This window comes from Hippichthys cyanospilos, chromosome 12 (genome assembly GCF_059441005.1).
Source record: "Hippichthys cyanospilos isolate Australia breed blue-spotted pipefish chromosome 12, RoL_Hcya_1.0, whole genome shotgun sequence".
Lineage (NCBI taxonomy): Eukaryota > Metazoa > Chordata > Actinopteri > Syngnathiformes > Syngnathidae > Hippichthys > Hippichthys cyanospilos.
The window spans coordinates 1,209,803-1,232,526 of record NC_142380.1 but is presented as its reverse complement, the minus strand read 5'-3'; the positions used below and the strand labels follow the sequence as shown (position 1 = coordinate 1,232,526).

At 40.7% G+C, this 22,724-nt stretch overlaps 1 protein-coding gene across 4 annotated transcripts in view; it reads left to right on the top strand.

Moving 5' to 3' along the window:
- Positions 1-258: 258 nt before the first annotated feature.
- Positions 259-22,724, top strand: part of eif2b3 (eukaryotic translation initiation factor 2B, subunit 3 gamma) — a 40,255-nt gene continuing 17,789 nt past the window's right edge. Inside the window, exons 1-5 of one of the 4 annotated variants that reach the window (XM_088430185.1) lie at positions 259-403; positions 508-639; positions 9,455-9,539; positions 17,812-17,977; positions 19,387-19,544. In XM_088430185.1, the coding sequence (XP_088286311.1) occupies positions 17,830-17,977; positions 19,387-19,544 (306 nt within the window). In that variant the 5' untranslated portion in view covers positions 259-403; positions 508-639; positions 9,455-9,539; positions 17,812-17,829. The other 3 variants (XM_088430184.1, XM_088430183.1, XM_088430182.1) reach the window with 3 other exon arrangements.

Here is a 22,724-nt window from a genome sequence, read left to right as displayed (position 1 = left end):
CCATTCGAGGAAGATTGATCCATCAGCCACATAAGCCGAGTTTTGAAGCACAGATGTGCATTTTTATATCGGACACAGTCTTACTTGCAACAATTACCGTAACGTTTATACTGTGTGTGTATGTATGAAAACAATTTTTAAAACGGACGTTCATTGAAGGTGCGGTTATGTTGTGGAAAATACGTTAGTCGATCTTGTGAGTCTGTAGTACTTGTACACGGTTCGGGGAAAAAAAGTGGTATAGGTGCAGCCCTAGTTCAGCATAGCAGTCACAAAGGGTTGCCGCGCGGTGGATTATTTTGGCCTAAGAAAAAAGACTGAATGGAGAACCGACAGATGAAGGGTCAAGGGGGGGAGCCAGCTGGACCAACAAAATCGCTGCTGCAGACACAAAACTTGAGGAGTATGCAAATGATGCATTATGCCCAATTTGGCGCCCGCTTGCCAGCGCGCGTGTGCTTTTCTATACGGTCATGCAAATTCGCTTGCTTCCTCCTCTTTTCTAAGCGAGAGGATGCCTGACCCCAGGGTCGCCCATGAGCCTCAACATACCCTCCCCATTTCACCTCCCCTGTATCCTGGACAGCTGTCAGCACAGACCTGGACACAGAAAGACCCATCTGTTACTTTCCTTCAAAGGTCAGGCCCGTGTGCCCGCGTTTGCTAGCGGAAAGCTCCTTTACACATGGCTAATTCCTACTGTTGTTCTCTCTGGCGCTCCTTGCTAGCGTGACGGCTACGCTGTACTTGCAAGGCCTCATTTGTTTTTCCGACGTTTGCCTCAGCAGAATTTATTCATCTTATTTGCCTATTCTAGTGGCTTTTTCATAGCACACTTGGAAAAGACCTTGTGGTCATTAAAACGTGAGTTTGCATCCAGTGTCTTTGATCACGCTAATTAGATCCTTCACATTTCAAAGCCACACTATTTTGGTTTTGAGTGAATCAATTATTCATTAGGCTATTCGAGGAGTAAAATAGCTTATTTGAAGTCTTCAAGACACTTGGATGGCATTAACGTACAGCGGTACTGGTACTTACGAAAGTCTCTTGTTACGAAATATTCAGGGTTAGGAAACGCCCTTTCAGAAAAATATTGTCTCATTTAATAACAAATTCTGGATTTAATTTGTAAAATAACTAAAATAATAAAATAAAAATAATAATAAAAATAAAAAATAATGATAAAAATATATACATATATATATTTTTTTTTTTTACAAAAACTCATGGTTTTTGTGCCTTGTCCCCATATAAATTGCAGCATATATAGCATATCATGGTGGTTCAATGATTTTAATTTGTCATCCCCAAAAATGAAAGCTGGCGATTTATGCACAGTATAAGGCGTACTAGATTATAAGGCGCACTGTCAGCTTTGGAGAAAATTCAAGGCTTTTAGATGCACCTTATAAGTTTGGAAAATACGGTATTCAACTTTAAGATGAAAGTTATGAACAGATACCACTTATTCTCCCTTCAATCTTAATCGCATTTAAACCACGTTATGTCAGCCACCAAATGTGATACTGCCAATAGAGTAAAGTAAAAACAAAGGTGGTCATACAGAGGAGGAGATTTAGGCTTTAGTGTTATGTAAATGGGTTATTGGGGGGGGATCAAAGACGTACTCTAAGAACAAAGAGGCCCAGAAGCAAATATGTAACGTCAAAAACTGGCCCTTCAAAGTAAGACAAAATGTTGCATGCAGCTGCGTGTGTGTGTGTGTGTGTGTGTGTGTGTGTGTGTGTATATATATATATATATATATATATATATATATATATATATATATATATATATATATATATATATATATATATATATATATATATATATATATATATATATGACTGATAGCAATGGATTAAGATCATTTCAGTAAGCACACATCTATCTATCCAGCTATTCGTCTATCGATCCATCCATCCATCTGGAAAAGGCACCGTCATGGATCAAGGCATGTATTTGCTCCCCGATGACTAATCGTGGCGCGGCAACGGTTAGCATAGGAGCTGCTATTTGAGGAAATGTACTTTTATTACACTAAGTAATAAGAACAAGATGTAATTTGACGTTGCAGCAAAAACATACCTAACTTTAACGGCTAAATCCAATGGCAACCCTACCCTCAATAAATTTAACAAGGCCTGTTTTGTCAGCGCAATACTATAGATCAACTGCACCTTGATCTTGAACGCACCCCCCCACACAAACGGCACACATGCCGTTTATTTACAGGAAGTGCTTTTATGGAAGGATGTTCTATAATTAAAGATGGATGGAGGGAACACAGGGCTGGGGGTGTCACAGGGAAAGAAAAGGAAAGGAAAATAAGTGGGTAGGAGAGAAAGGCACAAAGAGGCTTTAGAGAGAGCCTGTGGGCGGTTTGCAAAACGCCGCTGGATGCTTTGAGGTTATTGCGATACATATGAGTGCACAGTATGCTTGAGTAGCATGGTCTCTTCTTCCTGCGTCATTCGGTCGATTAGAATGCAGATTGGTGAGGCAAGAAAAACACCACGTCCTCTTCCCTCTCTCCACTTTTAGTCAGTTTAATCCATCCTCTGATTGGCTTTTTATTTGCTACCCCGACACCTATCCCATGTTAGCTGCAACAGGCACCTGCTGCTAACAAGAAACTGACGTCCGCCGTCTAGCTCTTCCCGTTATGGTAATTATTGTAAGTAAGTATACGGCCGATATAGAAATGCTTCGAGTTGTCGATAAAAGAAGCGAGCGGACTGTACCGCCGTCCCAGTACATCCTTGTTCACGCACAGAAAATGGATGATGCGCAACTTTGGGTATTTATGGCAAAATGAACTTGAGGTGCGTCCCAAGGAAAAGTGAAAACAACTTTTCCGTTCACAAAAAATCGTATTTTAATATCAGCATAATGCCTGTTTTTGGCCCCAGTATTCACGCTGTTGGAGTACTATTGATCAGACAGCGCTCAGGATGATCGATGGGTGCATGTTGCGCCGCTTGAGCTGCAAGATGACGCGACACGGTAAGAGCAAACGAGCCGTTTTACTTCCTGGTTAGAAAGTAATTAAATAAGACTTTTATTTAATACGAAATTTAATTTTACATTAGACTTGTTTATCAGCCAAAACTATTCAAGACCGAATGTGCCTACGATTGCTGCACAATCAACAAAAATCTTCACAATGTATCCATTATTGAAATACAGACACGACATAGTAGTGTTGACTGGAAAAATCCTGACGCAACAAGGAGAGTGAAATTCTGAGAAAAAAGCAAAAGCAAGACGTACAGCGAGACGTCACACGTCACAAAGCCTTCACTACTTGACCTTTAAACATCCTGCTTTCTCTGACGCAGCGTGGATAAGCGACTTCTGAATCAGAACACATATACTTCTATTATTATACTTGTATGGAACATGGTAAATCGATAAGGCTTGAAAGGAAACATGTTTTTCGTTCTTGAATGACGCACAAAGTCAACGTCAACACATGTTTTTGCTTCTCCACCAGTGTCGATACTAATAACTGAGCCTGCTTTGTCATTATTTAACTCTTTCAACCGCAAACGAAAAAGATCTGTGACGTAATTTATGTAACACGGTTGTAGGGGTACCATTACAGGCTGCAGAAACGAACAGAAATCCTTACCGAGCAATATTTGTCACAAGACATGCACATTTGATAAATGCTTAACAATGCGCTGACAAAAATAACAAAAGTAGTGTGTAATGAAGCCGTGACCGAGGGATATCATTTTAGATGTTCCTCAGCTTGACAACGCAACATTAAAGACCACTCTGCTCGAACATCAGCCCTTGTAACTGCCAGAACAAATGTATTCAGAAAGAGAAATAGACAGCAGATGGTAGACTGTAAGGACAGTACTTTTGGACGGACGCACTTCTAACACACTTGTGTTGGCCTGAACCATCCCCTCGGGGAGGACGGTAAAAGCTCTTTAATGCTATTGTACACAAGCATCTGACAAAATTACAGTGTGCTGTGTTATATAATCACAGTTTAGAGGAAAGAGCAGTGCACATGAAGAGGATGTAGGCTAAGATAAGTATGAGCGCAACCTCTGACTTAATCCACTAAAAATATATCGCAAGCGAATGTAATCCCACCCAGGATTTGGAGCAAATATATTCTGCAATTCAGATTTGGGACCAACCTGTTGCTTTGCTAAAACATTTGTGTTCTTCACAAGGCAGTGTTTCATTCCTGCATGTTGATAGAGCTTTCCAGTGGAAAGCAATGAATAGTCGAGATCAAGAGACAACACTTGGGAAATAGATGTAACACTGCAGAAAAAAATGTAGAACCCACAACGCTGTGTAATTTGCTGAAAGTTCCTGATAAAAGTCAAGCACATCCTGTTTGTTTCTTATGTGTCATTGTAGCAGCAGCTTTTGCTTCCTGTTGATGCAGAGATTAGCAGTTAACCTGCATGAAACTTTAACTGTAGTAGGAAAGTATCGTGCAAATATTTTAATAGCCTTGCAATAAACAAGAAATGGCATCATCATAATGACTATGAAGCCGCGGTAACATTTTTTTGTAATAACACAGCGTGCCTCTTAAACACAGGTGCGTCTTATATTTGAGGAATTATGGTCGTTTGTGTGCTTGCCATTTTCAATCAAATTCTGGTGAAATCACGTTGGCTTGTCCCCAAATGTGTGTCCTGCCTCAAATTAAGCTCATTTTTAGTGGTATAAAATTGGTTCTTTTGTTACCCTGAAGACATATGTGCAAAAAAATAATAAGTAGCACCCTTACTTGTCAATAATACACAAGTGTGAAGGAGTGAGGCTGAACCTGTTTGTCAGACTTTGAATCGCTTTCCTGCTGTGCATCTTACCAAAATAGAATGCTGCACAAGTAGAGCACGGGATAGAAATAGATTAAAAAAATGAAGAAGCAAAATTGACACAAAAATCCACAATGAAAAGGCCTGGAGGCAGCCTCTGTGATTACATCAGACGTGGGAACGACAGAGATTAAAGCTGTGAACACTTTTGAACGAAGCAGCCGGAAAGAAATACTGCTGCTGATGAATAACCTCAACGCTTTTCTAATAATCCCGTCAGCCAAAATTCAACAACAACAGTGAAGGTTCAGTTCCGCGTGTGCGTGTTTGTGCACGCAGTAGATTAATCTCGCTCTTTCTCTCGGTTGAGCTTCACAGACAGCGTCTGTTTGTCTGTCTTGAAAATGATATGGCGAGTTGGAATCGGCCCTTGAGTTTGACACATGTACTCTGCAGGGTCAAATACGCACTTAAGGTTAGCACTCCTTGGCTTTCCATCTGATTAAATCTCGGGGCTATCTGATATTGCCCCTCAAAATCTTTTTTTTTTTTTTTTTGCATTATTCGAAAATCCAAGGCTTTTAGGTGTGCCTTGTAGTGTGGAAAATATAGCAGCAGGCTATCTGCTGCCCTGATGTCAAGACACCAAAGTGAATCGTATCCCCACCCAAACATAAGATCATCAGAAAGGCCGGGGTGTCCTCCAACGAGCACGCAATGATTTAGTCAAGTAGCTTGAATGGATCAAAAAGTTAAAGACCAAAAATGAATGACTACTTGAAAGGACACAAATAGGCTGTCTCTTGGGAAGAACTTGAGGCCCGCTGCCTAGGATGGAATAGAAAGGACAAGGAGACTTGGGAGTGACGCGGTAAAAAATATTAAAAAATGACATCATAAATCTACACAGTCACTCCACCAACAAACCAAAAAGCTGTTTTGAATTTTTGATACCACAGCACCATCTGCTGGATCTGACCTGAGCTGCTGAAGCTCATCTCACATGTGAAATGAGATTCAATGCGCATTTATAATGATCACATCTACTAGAACTAAGGGAAATAATTTTAAAACAGTGAAGTGACTCACATGCATCAGACTTAAAACGATCTAATCTATTACCCAGAAGTATTACTGTTTGGGGCCTTAAGGGAACATCACTCTAAATTGTCCTTGACCAAAACGTTTCATAATCTGAAAACATCTGCAGTACCTCATAGGTTCCTCTTTAACTGAGTTATGCTGACATCTAGTGGAAAAAAGCGGTCAACAAGTTTTGAAGGTCATTTTCATGAACAGAAAAGTATTGCTCAGTGATGAGTCAAATCTAAATTTGTAAAGCAAAAACACTGACCTCCTCACTTCTAAACTAAAACGAGAGAGAAGTGGAAATCTAAGTAAATGTATGACATATGTGTATTAATATGCAGTGACAGGGCCAAAAAGTATCATTCGAAGACTTGATGCAACATGAGTCATGAAATTACAAAAGGTTTTATCATCAACCGGAAATATTCAGAGTTCAGATTGCATCATTTCAAGTTTGCTATCCATACTGATTTGGGTTATTGTGTCAATCTTGATTGTGCTGTTTTTCCTTCCTTTTTCTATTTTTTTATTTATTTATTTTGCAACCCCCAATCCTCTTTTAGTTTTGTAGGAGTCTGATTCCAAATTCTTGACGTCATGGGGAATGTTTTTCCTAAGTATAGATCAGCACATGACTCACAAGGGTTCCCCAGACGGATGAGGAAGTCCCTACTTGTCATCTGTTGTCTGTTACCGCAACTATGCAATAAACTGAAATGGCCACGTTTGAATTTAGATCTGACGACAAAAAAGAGCAGCAACCTGCATTTCTGATTGGGACGTGGGTTAGGTTTCAAATTAGTGACGGTGAACAGTCACTGAAACCCTGACTTGGATTATTACTGCACATTTACCTAGTTTTAAAATCAGACTAGTGAAAACTGTTCAAAGGGGTAGTTGGTAAAGAAAAACGCTTGTTCCTTCTGTAAAAAATGCTTCGCCGCACGCAAGGGTTTTATGGGTCTGGTCTGATCCTTGTCATATGTTTTTTTATGGTTCACAACATCTTCATGCGGGCGGCATAATACCCGGGGGCCGTATGTTTGACGTCCCCGCATTCAGCTATATTTGCTGGCATGCGCAAAAACCGTGTTAAAATCCAAAACCTTTACGCACCCCCATTTGAGAGCCACCAGCGTACCGAATTCAACTCGTGTCTCAAGGCACCACCGGGCTGCATGTCAAAACTGCGCCCCATGAGGGAAAGTTTTGTTCCACAAGGGGACACAAACCACACAACAAGGGTGGCGGGGGTCCGGACGGGGGCACTGCACCCCGAAAGCTAAATTGAAACATCTCACAGTCACGACGCCATGACCGGCCATTGTTCCAGTGAGCAATGAGTCCGAGGAGAAGTCGGAGGAAAGGAAGGAGCTCTTTGCTTCCATTTGGCAGCAACAAGCGAGCGCGAGACTGATATTAGGCGGTCTGTTTTGACGCCCCTCTTTCCACGTCGTCTAGGCCCCCCAGCAGCCACCCCGGCCTTGCTCTCATTCTCCCCCCTCCCTGGGAAAACAGGGACAACAAATTAGCCTTTTTTTCTCTGCGGGACCCGGGGAGGAGGACACTTGGACAGCCCTCAGAGTGTCCGCCCGGAGTTCCCATGCACCCCTCTTGCCCCTTCCCCTTTCAGAAAGCGAGGAAGCCGTCATTGTGCCAGCACCTGTCTCTGAGGAAATTGGTAAAAGTGATGGCTTTGTTAGCCGTCCCCGTGGCAACCAGGAGAAAAGAGCGGGGGCCGGCTAGCAGGAATCGGGGAATAAATTGGAAGGGGGGGGTCGGCTAAGGAAAAGGGGGGCGGGGGTCGGAGGGCTTGACAATGAAGTAGCAGTTGCATCGCTTTTGGCTTGGATCTATAGGAGGATGTGGTGACTTGCTGTGCGTGCATGTGTACGCGTTGGGAGGGAGCATTGTGGGTGTTCATTCAATTTCATAAGGCCATGTCCGCACAAACAAGGGGACTTTTAAAAGAGCCGGTGTTTTTCTTCACGATTTGTCCACAAGCAAACCGGCTGGGACAAAGTAGCCGTGTATCCTATTAAAAGGCAGTCGCGAGTGGGAGCGATGGTTTGTAGAAAAACAAAAGTATGCTATATCGTGCGCTAAGATTTGAAAAACAAGTCTTAAATGATTGTAATTTCCAGATTAAACGAAATCTAGTATTTTCTTTTTAAGATTTAATTCAGACTTTTGCTACATTCAAGCAAAAATCAGATTTTTTTAAATGAATGATGATTGTATTTTTTGAGGCCCAGGCTAAAGTTTGGTGAGATTTTTGTCATACCGGCAGTGACTGAAACAAACCGGATTTAATCATAGCTGTGGGTATGTAGACTACGTAAGCAACACTTGCGACTTGCCACCCCGCTGCTCCCATCGTCACAGCGGGTGACATTGTGACGGGACGCTGAAAGGCTTGAAGGTCGCAAAGGTCGCTTAGCATCATGTCCAATGAAACCCCGCTCTCTCTGGAAAATCAAGCAGCGGGCGGCCTAGTGGAAAAAAAACTGATTCCTGAACTAAACGCTCCATTTTACGCTCAGTGATTGGGTCCATGAAGTTGTCTACTCAAATGCCTTAATGACAATTTTAATCACAAACGTACAGAGGGCCAAACACCTAACCCTAACCTTGCTCTCAACTCAAGACACACCATTCTTCCTCACTACAAAATGGAATATCAACAGCAGCCAGAGGCAGATGTGGACCATGTGGCCCGTTACCAGTTGATCCACGGACCAGTACCGGGAGTTGGACCAGCGATTAGGGACCTTTGTTTTATTTAACCAGCTCTTGTAGGAAAAAAAAGTGTGTTTTACATTGAAGTTAGTGGTCCCATGGCATCCCCTGGCGACAATTTCTGCCCTCAAAGTTGTTTTTCACTCTGTGTGTGTGTTACTGTTTTTGCAAGTGTTCAGTCTTTTGAAATTTTGTTCCCACTTTGTTTTTGTGAATGCAGCGTGTTTCTTTCAACTCATTCACTGCCATTGATGACAAAAGATCCATTTTCTGGCAGTGAATGAGTTAATGTGTTTTCATTTTATTTGTTTGCGGTTGTTTTGTCGTTCGTTTATTTGATTCATTCCTCTTTTGTTGGCGATCTTCCAGTTGCAGCGCCTTTGCCCCTTTCGACCATTGTACAAAAAAATTGTAGTATCATTGCGTTATTATTTCATCATATTAAAAACAGACACTTACATTCTATTCTAGCGTCGTTTTTTTCCGCCAGACTTGAAGTTATCTCCTGATATGAGTTCCAACATTCGTATGACCACGCAAGCCAGATGGGATTGTCGTTACCTCCTATCACCATGAGATGGTGCTCTTTCCCTGGTTCTTTTGTCTGAATTTGTTTGCATGTTCCCTTTTTTCTGCTAGACTAGAATCCCCCTGTTAAAGATGAAAAGACTTTTAACAAAGAGCATAAACGTCAGTCATCATTCAAGTCCTTTTGGTCTAATTTGGGCAAAATTATAGGTGGCACAAACCCAACTATCCTTTTCATGAACACAATTCCTAAATTATAGCCGTGTCCTTTATGTCCCTTTGCACTACCATAGGAAGCAAGAAACCTCGTTTCATCTTCCCCTTTGTGATTTCCTCCACACGGGAGGTTTGTGGGAATGTTTGAAGATGTGATTGATGGTAAGTTTGCTACTGAGCCGCAAAACATTCTGATGTAATTATTTTGTTAGATTAAAGTATTAGGAAACCCCCATTGCAAACCTCTGTTTCAATTTTCAAACAATGAGAGCTTTGCTGCTTTTCTGTGCATAATCTTTCCTCTTGATCTTCAAGTGACAAAAGAAAGAAAAAACATGACTCACCGACACCCCCTCTATAAACCTTCATATAACCCGAAAATGTTGTGACTCCCTTTTTGAGTCAGTATAGGTCATTTTTGACCCAACTATTTTAAGCGTGTATAAGTGTGCCTATGTCAAAGGTTTAAATTGTTAATACAGTAAGTCTTTTTTAGAAAATACACACATGGGAAGACTTGTTTCCTGAAACCCATAAAAATAGATAATGTGGCGTAGCTCAGGGAAATATGAGCTCATTATTAACGACGCACCAAACAAACTGCCAGTGTCTCTCTGTTCAATATCAAACATCAATTTATGAGGCTTAAATGATTATTCATACCCCCAATTTGATATAGTATGGATCCGTTTTAGCACGGTTAGGCTACACAATAGTTGCGTTTTTGTAAAATTTACCCAAATTGAAGTAAAAAAGGGGGTGTCGACTTGTACGGAGAAATATGGTACTCGGGTAAGTCCCGTATGCAAGGATTGCCGTGTATAGCTTACAAAAATGTACACATATTACATTGATTACATCCCGTAGGTCCCTCCCCTCCAAAAAACAAAAAAAAGGATATATGTATGGATAGGGCTGAGCCACTGCAGTAAAAATATATTCATATTTGATGCTTTGAAAGTCAGCCCAAGTTGGGTGATAACATGGACAGGTTAGTGAAAAATCCCCAGGCACCCAGGGGTTAATAATAGTTTTATAAAGATGAGTCAGATGGCACATCACCCCGTTTCACGTCTTGTTTTTTTTTTTTTCTGTAAAATTGCTGAGAAAATATTTGGCACGGGGTACAAAATTGAAAAAGTTGACAAGCCTCGTCTTAAATGTCGACTTGCGTTAGTTGGTTGTCACATGTCTACAGCTCAACAACAAGCTCGTCAACTTTTATATTGAGCGCACTTACAATAAATATGAAAACAAAGCAGATGTGTATCTAATCATGACGTGGTTTGTTCAATCTGCTTATTCTCTCATGCGGTGCAGCGTCTCCCTCCCGTTCTCCAACGGCGGATAAAATTTGATGGGCAGCAGTGAAAATAATTGGCTGTGTGTGCTGTCCTGCTCTCGCCGCATCCGAACACGCATCTGTCTTTCCCAACAGCGTGCGATAATATCGCCACATGGGAAGCGAAGTGAACACGAGCGGGTTTACAAAGCCCTCTAAAAGTGTCTTCGCTGAGTTGAGATTTATCTCTTCTGCTACCTTTTCTGAAAACAAATACTAGCGCAGTGGAGTCTTCCTGATCTGGGTCATTTCAGAATTGGAGGACATTTCATGTCCGATCCATCAGATTTTAAACAATCTACAGACATAATACTAAAACATGCAGTTTCTGAATACATTTACTTGTCCTGAGACCAAATCTAAGAAAAAAGAATTCCTGAAAAGTGTTTTCAATATACTAGATAAGTCTGGAGTACCCCCTAAAATGATATTTTCTCTTGTCCCAGACCCTGTAATGATCTAACTGAATCTCAAGTGAAACTTATCCCTACTTGAATGTCTCACTCTACGCCACGCAACCCTGTTATGCATATCAACAGAATACGACAAAGATTTTTTTTTCTTTCTTATTTACATTAGTAAGTTTGTCCTCTGGGTTGCTCATTGGCGCAGTGGTAAGTGCGTCTGCCTCACAGTTCAAAGACCTGAGTTCAAATCCACCTGGCTACAGTCTTCCTGTGTGGGGTTTGCATGTTCTCCCCGAGCCTTTGTGGGTTCTCTCGCGATGGATGGAGTTTGTCCTCTTGGTCAGTAGTAATAGCTAGCTAAACAGATACCGTAATTCCCCAAATATGAATTGCACTTTTTTTCCCAAAATGAAGGCGAAAAGTATGAGTGCACCCGATAGACGGGAAAAATGTATTTATTTATTTATTTATTTATTTTATTTGACACCATTCGAGGAAGTGTGATCTGTTAGCCACACAAGCTAGTTTTGACGCATGGATGTGCATTTTTATATCGGTCATGTCCTAACTTACAATAATCACCTAACAAAAACATCAAATGGAAAATAAAAATAACACAAATATAATTTACAGATATGAACACAAGAAACTATGAAGAGTTTACAAAAGATGAGATTCATTTAGTTTTGCTATAGTTTTGACATTGTTGCTAAAATGTTGGTGCGTCTGTAACATAGAAAATACCGGAAAATTACCCTAAATCAAGGGTGCGTCTAGAACAACCCATGCGGTAACCACCAAAAGGATGATCAGCCTTCATTATAAATGACCGTATTTAAAAAACCAAAAAAAAAAAAAGAATCTCGCACACCATTTTTTAGACTGTGCTTCCCTCCCCTGTCTTGCAGTTTGTGTGTTTTGAGTATGAAATAATGGGTGTTAGCCAACGTATATACACTTAGTAGATACGCATTGACATTTAAAGCTAGGATATACATGTACTCCCTGCTCTTAGAGTCACGCTCAGAATTTTTAAAATATTATTGTTGGAGAAGCAAGCACGGTCATTTTCATGTATTCGAATGGAACCCATCATTAGGTCACGTTGGTGGGAGTGGTGGCAGATGGCATAAATCAAAACCAACTTTATATAAAGTTGAAGACAGTGCTTTGGCAGCGCCGTCATTCATGTTTGGAATATGTTTCTTTTCCGTTGCTTGCATTTTCCAACAGATACTGTTCGCTAAAGTCAAACGGCGCAGAAACATTCAACTAAAAGTCACGAAACTGTAAACGTCCTTCGAACTGGTCAAGCCAAATTCCAACAATTGTTATGCCCAAACCAAATCATCAAACAAGATGGAGCGTGACGTTGTGTTCATGTTTATTCTGGTTATGACCTGGAGAAAATATTAGCTGACTGGAGAGAATCGCACAGTCCAGTTGTATTTCACTTTCAAGTTCAATATGTTCGAGCTTCATCTTTAGGGACCTTTGGTTTAAAAAAAAAAAGGTTGGGAGTAATATTAGTAGTATTAATATACGGCCAATACTCTAGCATTTATGCTGTAATGCATAACCTAATAATGCACAGTTTAACAATAGACAGCACACAAATAGTGCAGCAACACTGGTAGGCAAAAATCAAACAGTAGCCACTGTCACATATTCTTCATCTTCTGCAAAGAATGACTATTATGTAGCGCCGTAAAGTTCAGCTAAAAGAGGCGATGCAGAGACGTCTCATTTGGAAAAGAGTCATGAAATTTCCATTCATTTCAAAAGGAAATGACTGTATTCTATTTGTATCCTACCATTTTTCTATTTTTCGTGCTAGTGCAAAGTTCCTTTAGGATGAGATTAAAGTACAAATTATTTTGATGAATGATTCTGCTTTGATTATATCAATAAAAAGTAGACATACGCTCTCTGTCTGACACACACTCACCCCAACTTCAAACCTCACACGCACTGCAGACAGGACCACACACACGGCTGCCTCACACACTAAATGTTTTGCAATGCTATAAACATTTATTTAAGTTGAAAGGACGATTTTTGTGTGTGCTTTGCACATATACTGTAGGTGTTTACTGTATATGCCAGTGAGATGTTTTTGCAGAAATGGATGGAAAGTTACACTACACGTGTCATCAACGCGGCTAGAAAACATGTTCCCTCAAAACTTAACCACATGACAAACCATTTTTAATAGACTTGTTGATTTTGACATGACTCAAACTCAGATCCCCTGGCTATGAGGCACACGTACGAGCCACTATTCCAGCAGTCCTTGAGCAAGACTCCGGACACCCTGATTTTGCGTTATCAGTAGATGAATAAATAGTCAGTGTAGATCATTTGTACTGAATTAGAAAAGCACTATGTAAGTGCAAGTCCATTTAAAATAAAGAATAGTTTAAGTTTAACCTTATATTGGGAAACATTTGCTTCAATTTAATTTGCAACTTGCTTAAATGAAGAATTTCAGACTGGTTTTTGACCTCAAATCTTTCTTAAAAACATGAAGAAAAAAGTCTTGAATTAGGAGGAACATTATAGTATATTTACATTATAACATAATAGGCGAGAACCACCGCACTTTTCCACTGAGCGTAAGCACAAATTAAGTGTATTGAGGCAATGTCTTGAATGATGTCTTAGTAGTAGCTAGTAAACGTATCGATGTTGCTTAAGAGCTTCAACTCAATTCCTTTGACACACTCGTTTCCAAAAACATAAATAAAGGTACTCACAGTTTGATTGTGCCAGAGCAGCTGCCCAAATACATTTTTCTTCTTTAAAAGGCATGATGATACTTCCAGGTTCTGACACAGGCTTGGCTGTCAGGTATTTCCTGCATGTGGGGGAAAAAAAAAAAAAAAAAAACAATTAAAAGGAGAAAAATGACGAATTTCAAGGTCTGGGACAACTGTGCAGTCAGTCAGTCATACTGCACTCGGTTGCGTCTGTGACGCAAAACATTTCTCGGATCTTTTTAAAACGAGGATGTTAATCAGATCTATGTCCCGCTGGTACCACAAAATGACATTTACTGTGCAAAAAAGGACACTTGTGCAATGCTTAAGTTTGTTCATACTGTCAGCAATTTTAGAGCATTTTCACATTTTCAATAAACACAAGCACCATATTTTCCGGACTATATATACAATTGTATATACCAAATTTATGCATCACAAACTTTTACACTATATCTTATTCTGGTTTTACAAAATGTTCATATTTTTAATACTATTTTTGAAACTATTTTCAAGCACAGCCATTGATTCATATCTTTTTCAGTTGTATTTTATAGTTGCTCCATGAATTGACACCTTGAACAGATAGACTTTGCTTTACCGCTGGATTGACTTCAGGTGGTTAGCAAAAAAACCCGACTATAAGCAGCAGGGCTCAAATAATTTTCAATTGCGTCTTATAGTCTGAAAATACAATAAATGGGTTCAATCCCTTATCTAAAATGGGGCATCAATGTTATTGATTGGTGATTGCGCATTAGTAAAGTTGTTTCCAAATTTGAAATTTACAGTGATGTAAAAGCAAAAAAGGCCCCCCTCCACCCTGCCCGAAAAAAATGTGTTTGATAAGTATACACGTCAATGGCAGTCAAACAAGTGAAACTAAGGCATTCAAAGTCATCTAAGAAGTTTCATTTCAAATGAACAGACTTCTTGAAAAGAATGTCGTTTTACACTAAATAAATGTGCGTTAGTGCTTTGGGCCAAAAGCGCGGTGAGACATCTTTATCTTTGAATTTTATGTGCGTGCGTTAATCTCTGACATTGGATTTTAAACGGGCCTTTTTTGGTTTCCAAGACAGCGGCGGAGCCACATTACACGGTCAAACGCAGACCACAACATGCAGTCTATGTGCAAAACACATACATGCAAATGTGTGAGGCCACATTTGGACGTGTTGGTAACGTCGAACCACACACACACACACACACACACACACACTAGTGCCTCAGCTCTGCACGCAGTCTGGGTGGTCTGTGCTGAAAATGTTTATGATCTAAAGTGAGCTAATCCAACTGGCTTGTTTCGCTGAATTGAGAATGATTTACAGGATGCTACAGCAGAGGAGGAGCCCCGAGGAAATCTTAAGGCTCCATTTCAAGTCATCATTCTGGGTCCAGACGTGCACACTTGTCACCCCCTCCCCCATTTCTCACTGCAATGTGTTTTTATATTTCTGTCTGGTGCTTGGACAGCAGTCTTTAACTGACAAATTAGCTGCACTTTGACAGCAGGCACAAAGTTTTTTCCTCCACATGGAAAAGGGGAATCTTCATCATGGTATCAATCATGTCTTTCGTTCACTTTGCACTTCCAATAGCACTGACTGTTGAAAGCAGCTTTTTCCCAAAGTTTCAAGTATTCATTTTATGTGTCATTTATCTTATTGAAGGCCACTGGAAGCTCAAGCCGACTTCATAAAATGACTCCTGAACCATCTGTGATGTCATTTTAAAATGACAGCAAGTGGCAAAATGGCCGCCCGCTTAGATGGATAAAAAATGGGTGGATTTAGCTGCTTAATTCATAGCTCACATATGCAGTATGGTTCAGCGTACAGTATATGTTTACACATGAGACCGAATAGGACAGGTTAGCATGTTTACATGTTAGCATGTTTTTTTTTCTTGCTAGTTGCCCACATTCTTGTGCAAAGGTTGGACCCATAAATTAATAAAACACAAGATATTGTCACCCACTAATGGCCATAAAAACCAAAAATGCTTGAGCTATATTTACGGACGCTTCAACTTAGCAAAACAGAAAACAAGCTAGGGCCATTTTTGAAAATTACTTTTTGAAAGCATCCCGGCTGCGTCACTAGCCAGGCAAGCTAACAACTTGCGTTTCCACGAGGACATTTTTAGAGGAAAAAAAATCTGGTTAAATGTATGATTCTTTTGTACGACACCTTTCATAGTAAACTGTGCTCTGAACCACATCGTTGTATCAAAAAAATACCTTTGAATTTCATGAATCGAATTGAACCTCAGAAGCCCGGCTGCGTAATTTCTATCCTGGTGCATTGTGGGGTTTGTAGTACGAACGTTTTTTGCGTTGAACGCTCTACTTATTGGCCAGGTTTTGGATGAAAAGTAGATTTTTAAAAAGCGAAAATATAAAAGTGACTCGCACCTTTCATAGTTCTTCAGGGTAGGAAAACAATGATATCATTGTTTTATATGAATTGCATATGACATTATTATTCCGCCCCCTATAATTTTATTTATGTATTCTGGCATTGGTGGGGTCTAGTTTATACCTCATACCTCCCTTTGGTTCTCTCGGTCTTCTACTTTCGTCCAAGCAACGACGGGCAGTCAAGCTCATCTCCTGGCCAGAGCAAACACAACCAAAAGCCACATTCCCCGAACTCAATTTGCTGTTACGTCTCTCTCAGCTCTGTGAAATGGGAGTTGTCAAGCTTGAAGTCAGAAAGAGCCGTTGGGTGGCTTGCGGCTGTTAATCTGCTCTCACCACTTTGTATTACTGCGAATATAATAGTGGGAAGGTGAAAGAAAGTAAAGAATGTGAGCAGCACGGGGGGGGCGGGGGGGTGCATTCCACCACGCTGAAGTGACCAAGTATTTTGGAAAAAACATTATTATACATATTTGTATAATAATAATAATAATAATAATAATAATAATAATAATAATAATAATAGAAGGTGACACAATCAAATCTCATTTAGAATTTTTTTATTGATCGATTCCACTTCAATGCAAACAAAACCAACCACTAAATAATAAAAATTTGTGCTGGTTAATACACTTTCCTGCAATCACGCCACAGTGCATAGCAGTAGTGTAGCTGGTTATTTTTCTTCCGGGAACCATTTTGTCTCTAGAGTTGTTTCTCTGTCGGACTTGTTACGGTGGAACTCCCCTGATAGCAACATACGGAACAAGTTGCTGTTTTCGTCTCCTTCTAAATTTAAAGCTGCCGATAAAACTCTTTCCGGAGGGAGCTTTTGTATGACAAAACTGACGTTTGTTCGCTGTTGAATGGCAGCTCTTCATCAGCCGTCGTCTTTGCAGCAGTCTTGTGGGTTTTACAGCATGCTACGTGCTAACCGTTAGCTCACGTTAGCAACTCTGACAGCAGCTCATTCAATCTGCATGTGCCAGACGGTAAGCGCTCACCTGGGATTCAGAAGTCACTGAAAGGTAAAATTTATATCGGCGTTTTGTTTTTTTTTCTAATAATTCGCTGCTTTTTTCTTGTCAGCGCCTTAACTTTCTGTCAGTAGAATGATTAACTCACGTTTCTCAACCTTGCTGAATTAGCATGTGCCCAAATTGACTACAAGTTTCACCTCACTTTCCTAGTTTCTATCATTCACCTGACACTTTACTTTGCCTCGTTTGTGTAATATTTCTTTCTCCCTATGATGGCGTTATTTACACATGTATTGAAATATTGTCCCTGTTGTGCTGACACCCTCTATTTAGCAATAAAGAGTCTCTAATGACTTATTTGCATGGTTATATTACAATTTAGAAATGATATTACAGTCGAGTATTTGGTTAACACATCTGAATGATTATTGTGCTATACTGTTGCCGTACTGGTAAAATCAACGTATAGAATTTCACACAGCTGTTAATTTATTCAGATTTTAATCAGTTTGCATCTCTTGCAGTCACCCTAAGCAGACAGCATGGAGCTGCAGGCTGTCATGATGGCAGCCGGTGGGGGCTCCCGGATGACCGACCTAACGTACAACACCCCCAAAGCGATGCTTCCAGTTGGCAACAGGCCCCTGATATGGTACCCTCTCAATCTGCTGGAGAGGGTCGGCTTTGACGGTGAGAAGAACAAAAGTTCATGTGTGCTTGCATGCTTGTAAATTGCTATGATTCAATCTCATTCAGTGGAAAGAGAATTTGTTTTGGGGCGGCTCAGTGGAACAGTGGTTAGCACGTGGTCTCACAGTTCAGGAACCCGAGTTCAGATCCACCTGGCTCCGGCCTTCCTGTGTGGAGTTTGCATGTTCATCCCGAGACTGTGTGGGTTCTCTCCATGCACTCTGGCTTCCTCCCACACTCCAAAAACATGCATGCAAGGTGAATTGAACATACTAAATTGTCCTTAGGTGTGATTGGATGCGTGAATGGTTGTTCGTCCCTCTGTCATTGTGTAACCTAATCCTATACATCCATCCATTTAATGCTGCTTCTCCTGACTGATTAAAGGTAACATACTGATTTAGTTCCTGATTTTGGATGTGTCTGCTTGCTTTATTGTTGTTGTATTTTTTCATGCTACTTTCGCCTTATGTTAAATTTAAAGTACTCCGTTTCTGTCACACTGTTTAATGGCAAGGGGTTTATAATTATGCTGTTTTTCTGGCTATACTTCCACCGGCTTGTCAGCACTTCATCAGCCTATTGTCAGGTGTGTGTGTGCATCCAGACTCCACTTAGACTGCAGCGATTTGGCCTCTTGTACTGTGACATGCGGTCGGTCCAGAAACATTTGGCTTATAAAGGGATTTGTTGCAGTCTGCTGTTCTTGCCAGTAAACAGGGCTGCTCATTGTTAAAAAAGAAAAAGAAAAAAAACGTCTGTTGCTCCTCGCTGCCCTTAATAAAACTACTTTTCAAATATAATCACCTTGTGTGGCCAGCACTTTTTTTACTGTGTGCAGCCAGTTAGCCAAAGGCGTGCAATTTACTTTTACTAGCCTGACACAGTGAGTGAGCAAATGCGTTACACAAACAATTTTATCCAGATAAGACAGCAATTCTAAGAAGTCTTGCAGATATCTACTTCAAGCGAAGCTTTGACTTGGTAGGTGAATTGCCCCTTATAGTGGACGTCGAATGTGATGTTGGGAATCGTAGTTATTAAATTGAGAACTGCTGCTGCCAGGTGTTGCGCTCCATTTGCCTTAACTGCTTCAAGCCACAATTGATCAACAATCGCTTCCTCACATTTGACAGATCTGTTAATCAAATACCATGCTATCGAGTCAAAACGTAAATATATAGCAACTATGAGACTTATGAGAAACAGTGTGACTGTATATGTATTGCTTTTGGAGTTGAAGACCGGATGCACAGAAAGTATATCAGATAAGCAGAAGGATATACAGTACGCTACACATTGTCCATGCATGCACATGACTATTTGGTTCTAGAAAACATGTTTTCTTTCACTCGTTTCATATTGTTACACAGTCATTCATCACTGTTTGTTATTGTCTTTGTCTTCAGAGGTAATCGTGATCACCACTAAGGAGGTTCAGAAGATGATGGGCACAGACCTCAGGTTGAAGATGGACGTGAAGATGAAACTGGATTTTGTATGCATCCCGGAAGATGAAGACATGGGCACGGCCGACGCTCTCCGTCACATTCAACCGAAAATCAAGGTATCACGCGTGCAAACATCTCAACGTTTGTTGTTATTCATGCGCTACAGTGACTTCAGTCAGTTGTTCTCAAAGTTTTTTTCATTAACGTGTGCCCCTTGCGAACTACAGTATTTTGTTAGCCTGCGCGAAACAAGAGCGCCGTTCCGTCCGTATCTGATTTATTACAATTTAGAACTAAATATATCGTTTTATCTGTAGATATTTTATTCACCTCCTCCAGAAGCAAAATGGCGTGACATCATCTGTTCATTTTGGGGCTCGTGTGCTGGCTGAATGTGTTCGCTAAAATATTTGGTATAAAGGAATTGCTCCCTCTGCTGTTTGCGTCCAAGCTCCGACAACGGCCGCTCAGTTTGCCCGCCAAGGTAATTTTGTCGACACGAACTAATCCCCCTGATACAAATGTTCGATCAATCAAACTCTGTGTGATTGACGAATTTGATAACCAAGACTGCCTCAATCAGTAACCGACACACAGCTGTCTTAGTTTTGCCCTGAGTACAAAGGTGCGTTTTGACAGCTTGAACGCCCCCCCTCCGGCGTTTGTATGAAATCATAGCGATCCTTATTATTCCCCCTCGTCCGAGAGTTCTTTATTTAACCCGTAGTGTAACCGCACACAAGCACACTCCAACGGGACAAGTCCCCTCATGCTCCCGTTGAGGATATTGGAGTCGGTAATCCTTTGAGCAGCCAGCTAGATTAGAGGCATTGAGTTACACACACTCTCACACTGGAGGGTGATGAGTGAGGGACCATAACCAGGGCCTGCCAAATCCCAGCAGTCGAATCATTCAAACTGTCAGTCTTGTGCATGACTACAGAATAGACACACACACACGCTAGCCATCTCTTTATACTGACAACCTTCTATGGGGGGATTTTGTGTTACCGATCAAACAAAATACTTAGAATAATCCATCCGCTCTCTCGGGGAGCTGAGAAGTTCTGTTCTTTGAAAAGAGAGATTACAAGCAGCATATTTTATTTTGTCTAGTGAAGCCGCACAAAGGTGACCAAGTCTTTCACTTTAAGTCCAATGAGTGAATGGTGTACTTAATGTGCACTTTTTATTTTTTTTTGTAATCTTTGTATGCTCAAAGCGTTTTTGGGGCGTATTTTTTTCAGTAACTCTAGAAGATAGCTTGTGTAACATCATTATGCAATACGTAAGCAAGAATCTTTGTGTTCCAGTTAATTTACTCTTAATTTGAAAAGAAGAATGAGGTGTCCTGTCACAACGTAAAAAGCATTATACTAGATTTGCTGGTACCGGCAGAAACCCTGTTAAAATCTCACCCACATCCTGAAGTGCCTTCACGTTTCCTTGTGCCACCATTTGAAAAACCAGAGTATTAACCGTTGAGGCGCTGGAGGTTTTTCAGAAAAATATTCCACTTTCGTATCACCGTTTCAAAATATTATAATTTGAAAATGGTTAGCAATACTGCAAAAGTTCAATTTTGCTACTTTGGCGCTTTAAGGGTTAGACTATCTGTAGAGATTTTCTCTCACAATCTGTTATGCAACTGTAGTATCAATAGTTGCAGCTATTCTAGTGGTCTGAAGCTTAAAGGTTCTTGTCCTCCATTGTTATCACACACAGTTCAATGTGAAAATACCACCTTCAAAATCCAGAAACTACAGCTTGCAGTTTTGGTTCCGGAAGAAAAGCTTTCTGAGAGGATGCTTAAAAAATAAATAAATTAAAGACAGTGTGAGTGCGTGTGTGGCAACACGTGGGTGGTCCTGACCTGTCCAGAGATTCTGGCTGTTGAAAGGCCAGAGTGTCTCTGCGTCTCCAGCTGACTCCACTCTGCCGTCGCCTGTGAGTATCCATGTGTGTGTTCTGTCTCACAGCGTGTGTACCAGCCTTCTTGTGTGTGCGTGCGTGCGTGCTTGTGTTAAGACAGAGTGGAGAGTTGAAAGGTCTCCGGGTTGCCGTGTCAGTAGATCTCCTGCAGATGCCTGCAGCCTCGCGGTGGCAGCTTCCTGTCGCCAAGTCCAGAACAGGCGATGCTTTAAGTTGTCACCGGGTCAGCTACATGACCCTTGAATTCGTAAGCTCCCCGCGGTGCACATTATGACCAGATTCATGTGCTTCTTGGATCCTCATTCGTAGTAATGACTTCTGGGGACTTGATAGACCGGCGTCTCATCTTGTACTCCTGACCGTTTCTTCTCCATTGTAGGCCCGAGCAGAGTTATCTCTGTCAAAAGGGTAGTGGGTACTAATGGTAGGATTAGTCCCCACGCTGACAGCCCGCATCACTGAGCAGACAAATGGCTACTGTGAACGGAGGCGCAAGTTAAAACGCATACGCATGTACACGTGATGGAAGTGGAGCCCTGTTAAAATGACTGATATAGCTGTGTAACTGATATCTTAATGGAGTTCACAAGCCGCGTATTGATGTATAAGAGTGCCGAGGTTTAGTGCATTACTCAATACCTGAGATACTATACCGCAGTCAAAAAAAAAATCCCCGTTCCTAAATGTCACTCTCGCCTCAGTTTTAAGTAACATTCACCATTATTGAGTCATTCGCTGCCAGCAGTTTTAGAGCATTTTAACATTTTTAAGACCCACAATGTTCAATCTCATATCTAAAATGGGGCATCGCTGTCATCCACTGTAAAGTTGTTTCCAAAATTGGGGGGCAAATGGCGAATATAAAGCGCACGTAAAAATGTGCACAAATTACATTGATCAAATCAATCATATAACTGAATTACAAATGCTAATCATTTCTATACAAAACTTCAGATGCGAATGAGTACTTATTATTCTTCTGGTTCTACTTATACTACTTAAGCAGCAGCCTTGTGAAAAACATGCAACATGTGAAAAGTGACCTATAAACATGTATCATTTGATTAAGTGCAGTGCTTCTCAATAATATTTTGCTTATTAACTTTTCATGCTCCCCCCACTTGACATGCTGACGATAAGATTGTTATCTATTAACAACTGAAAAAAGGAATATCCTGTCAAACAACTTTCAACAACTGTTATTTTTTTACAACGTCACACCTTTGTGTAAAACTGAAAAAAAGTGCATCAAAGTGCCTGAAACTTAAGAAAATGATGATAATTCTTATTTTATTGCAATTACACTAAAAATAAAGCCTTTTCTCTGGCGACCCCCGGCGGGGTCCATACAGCACCTATTTTTT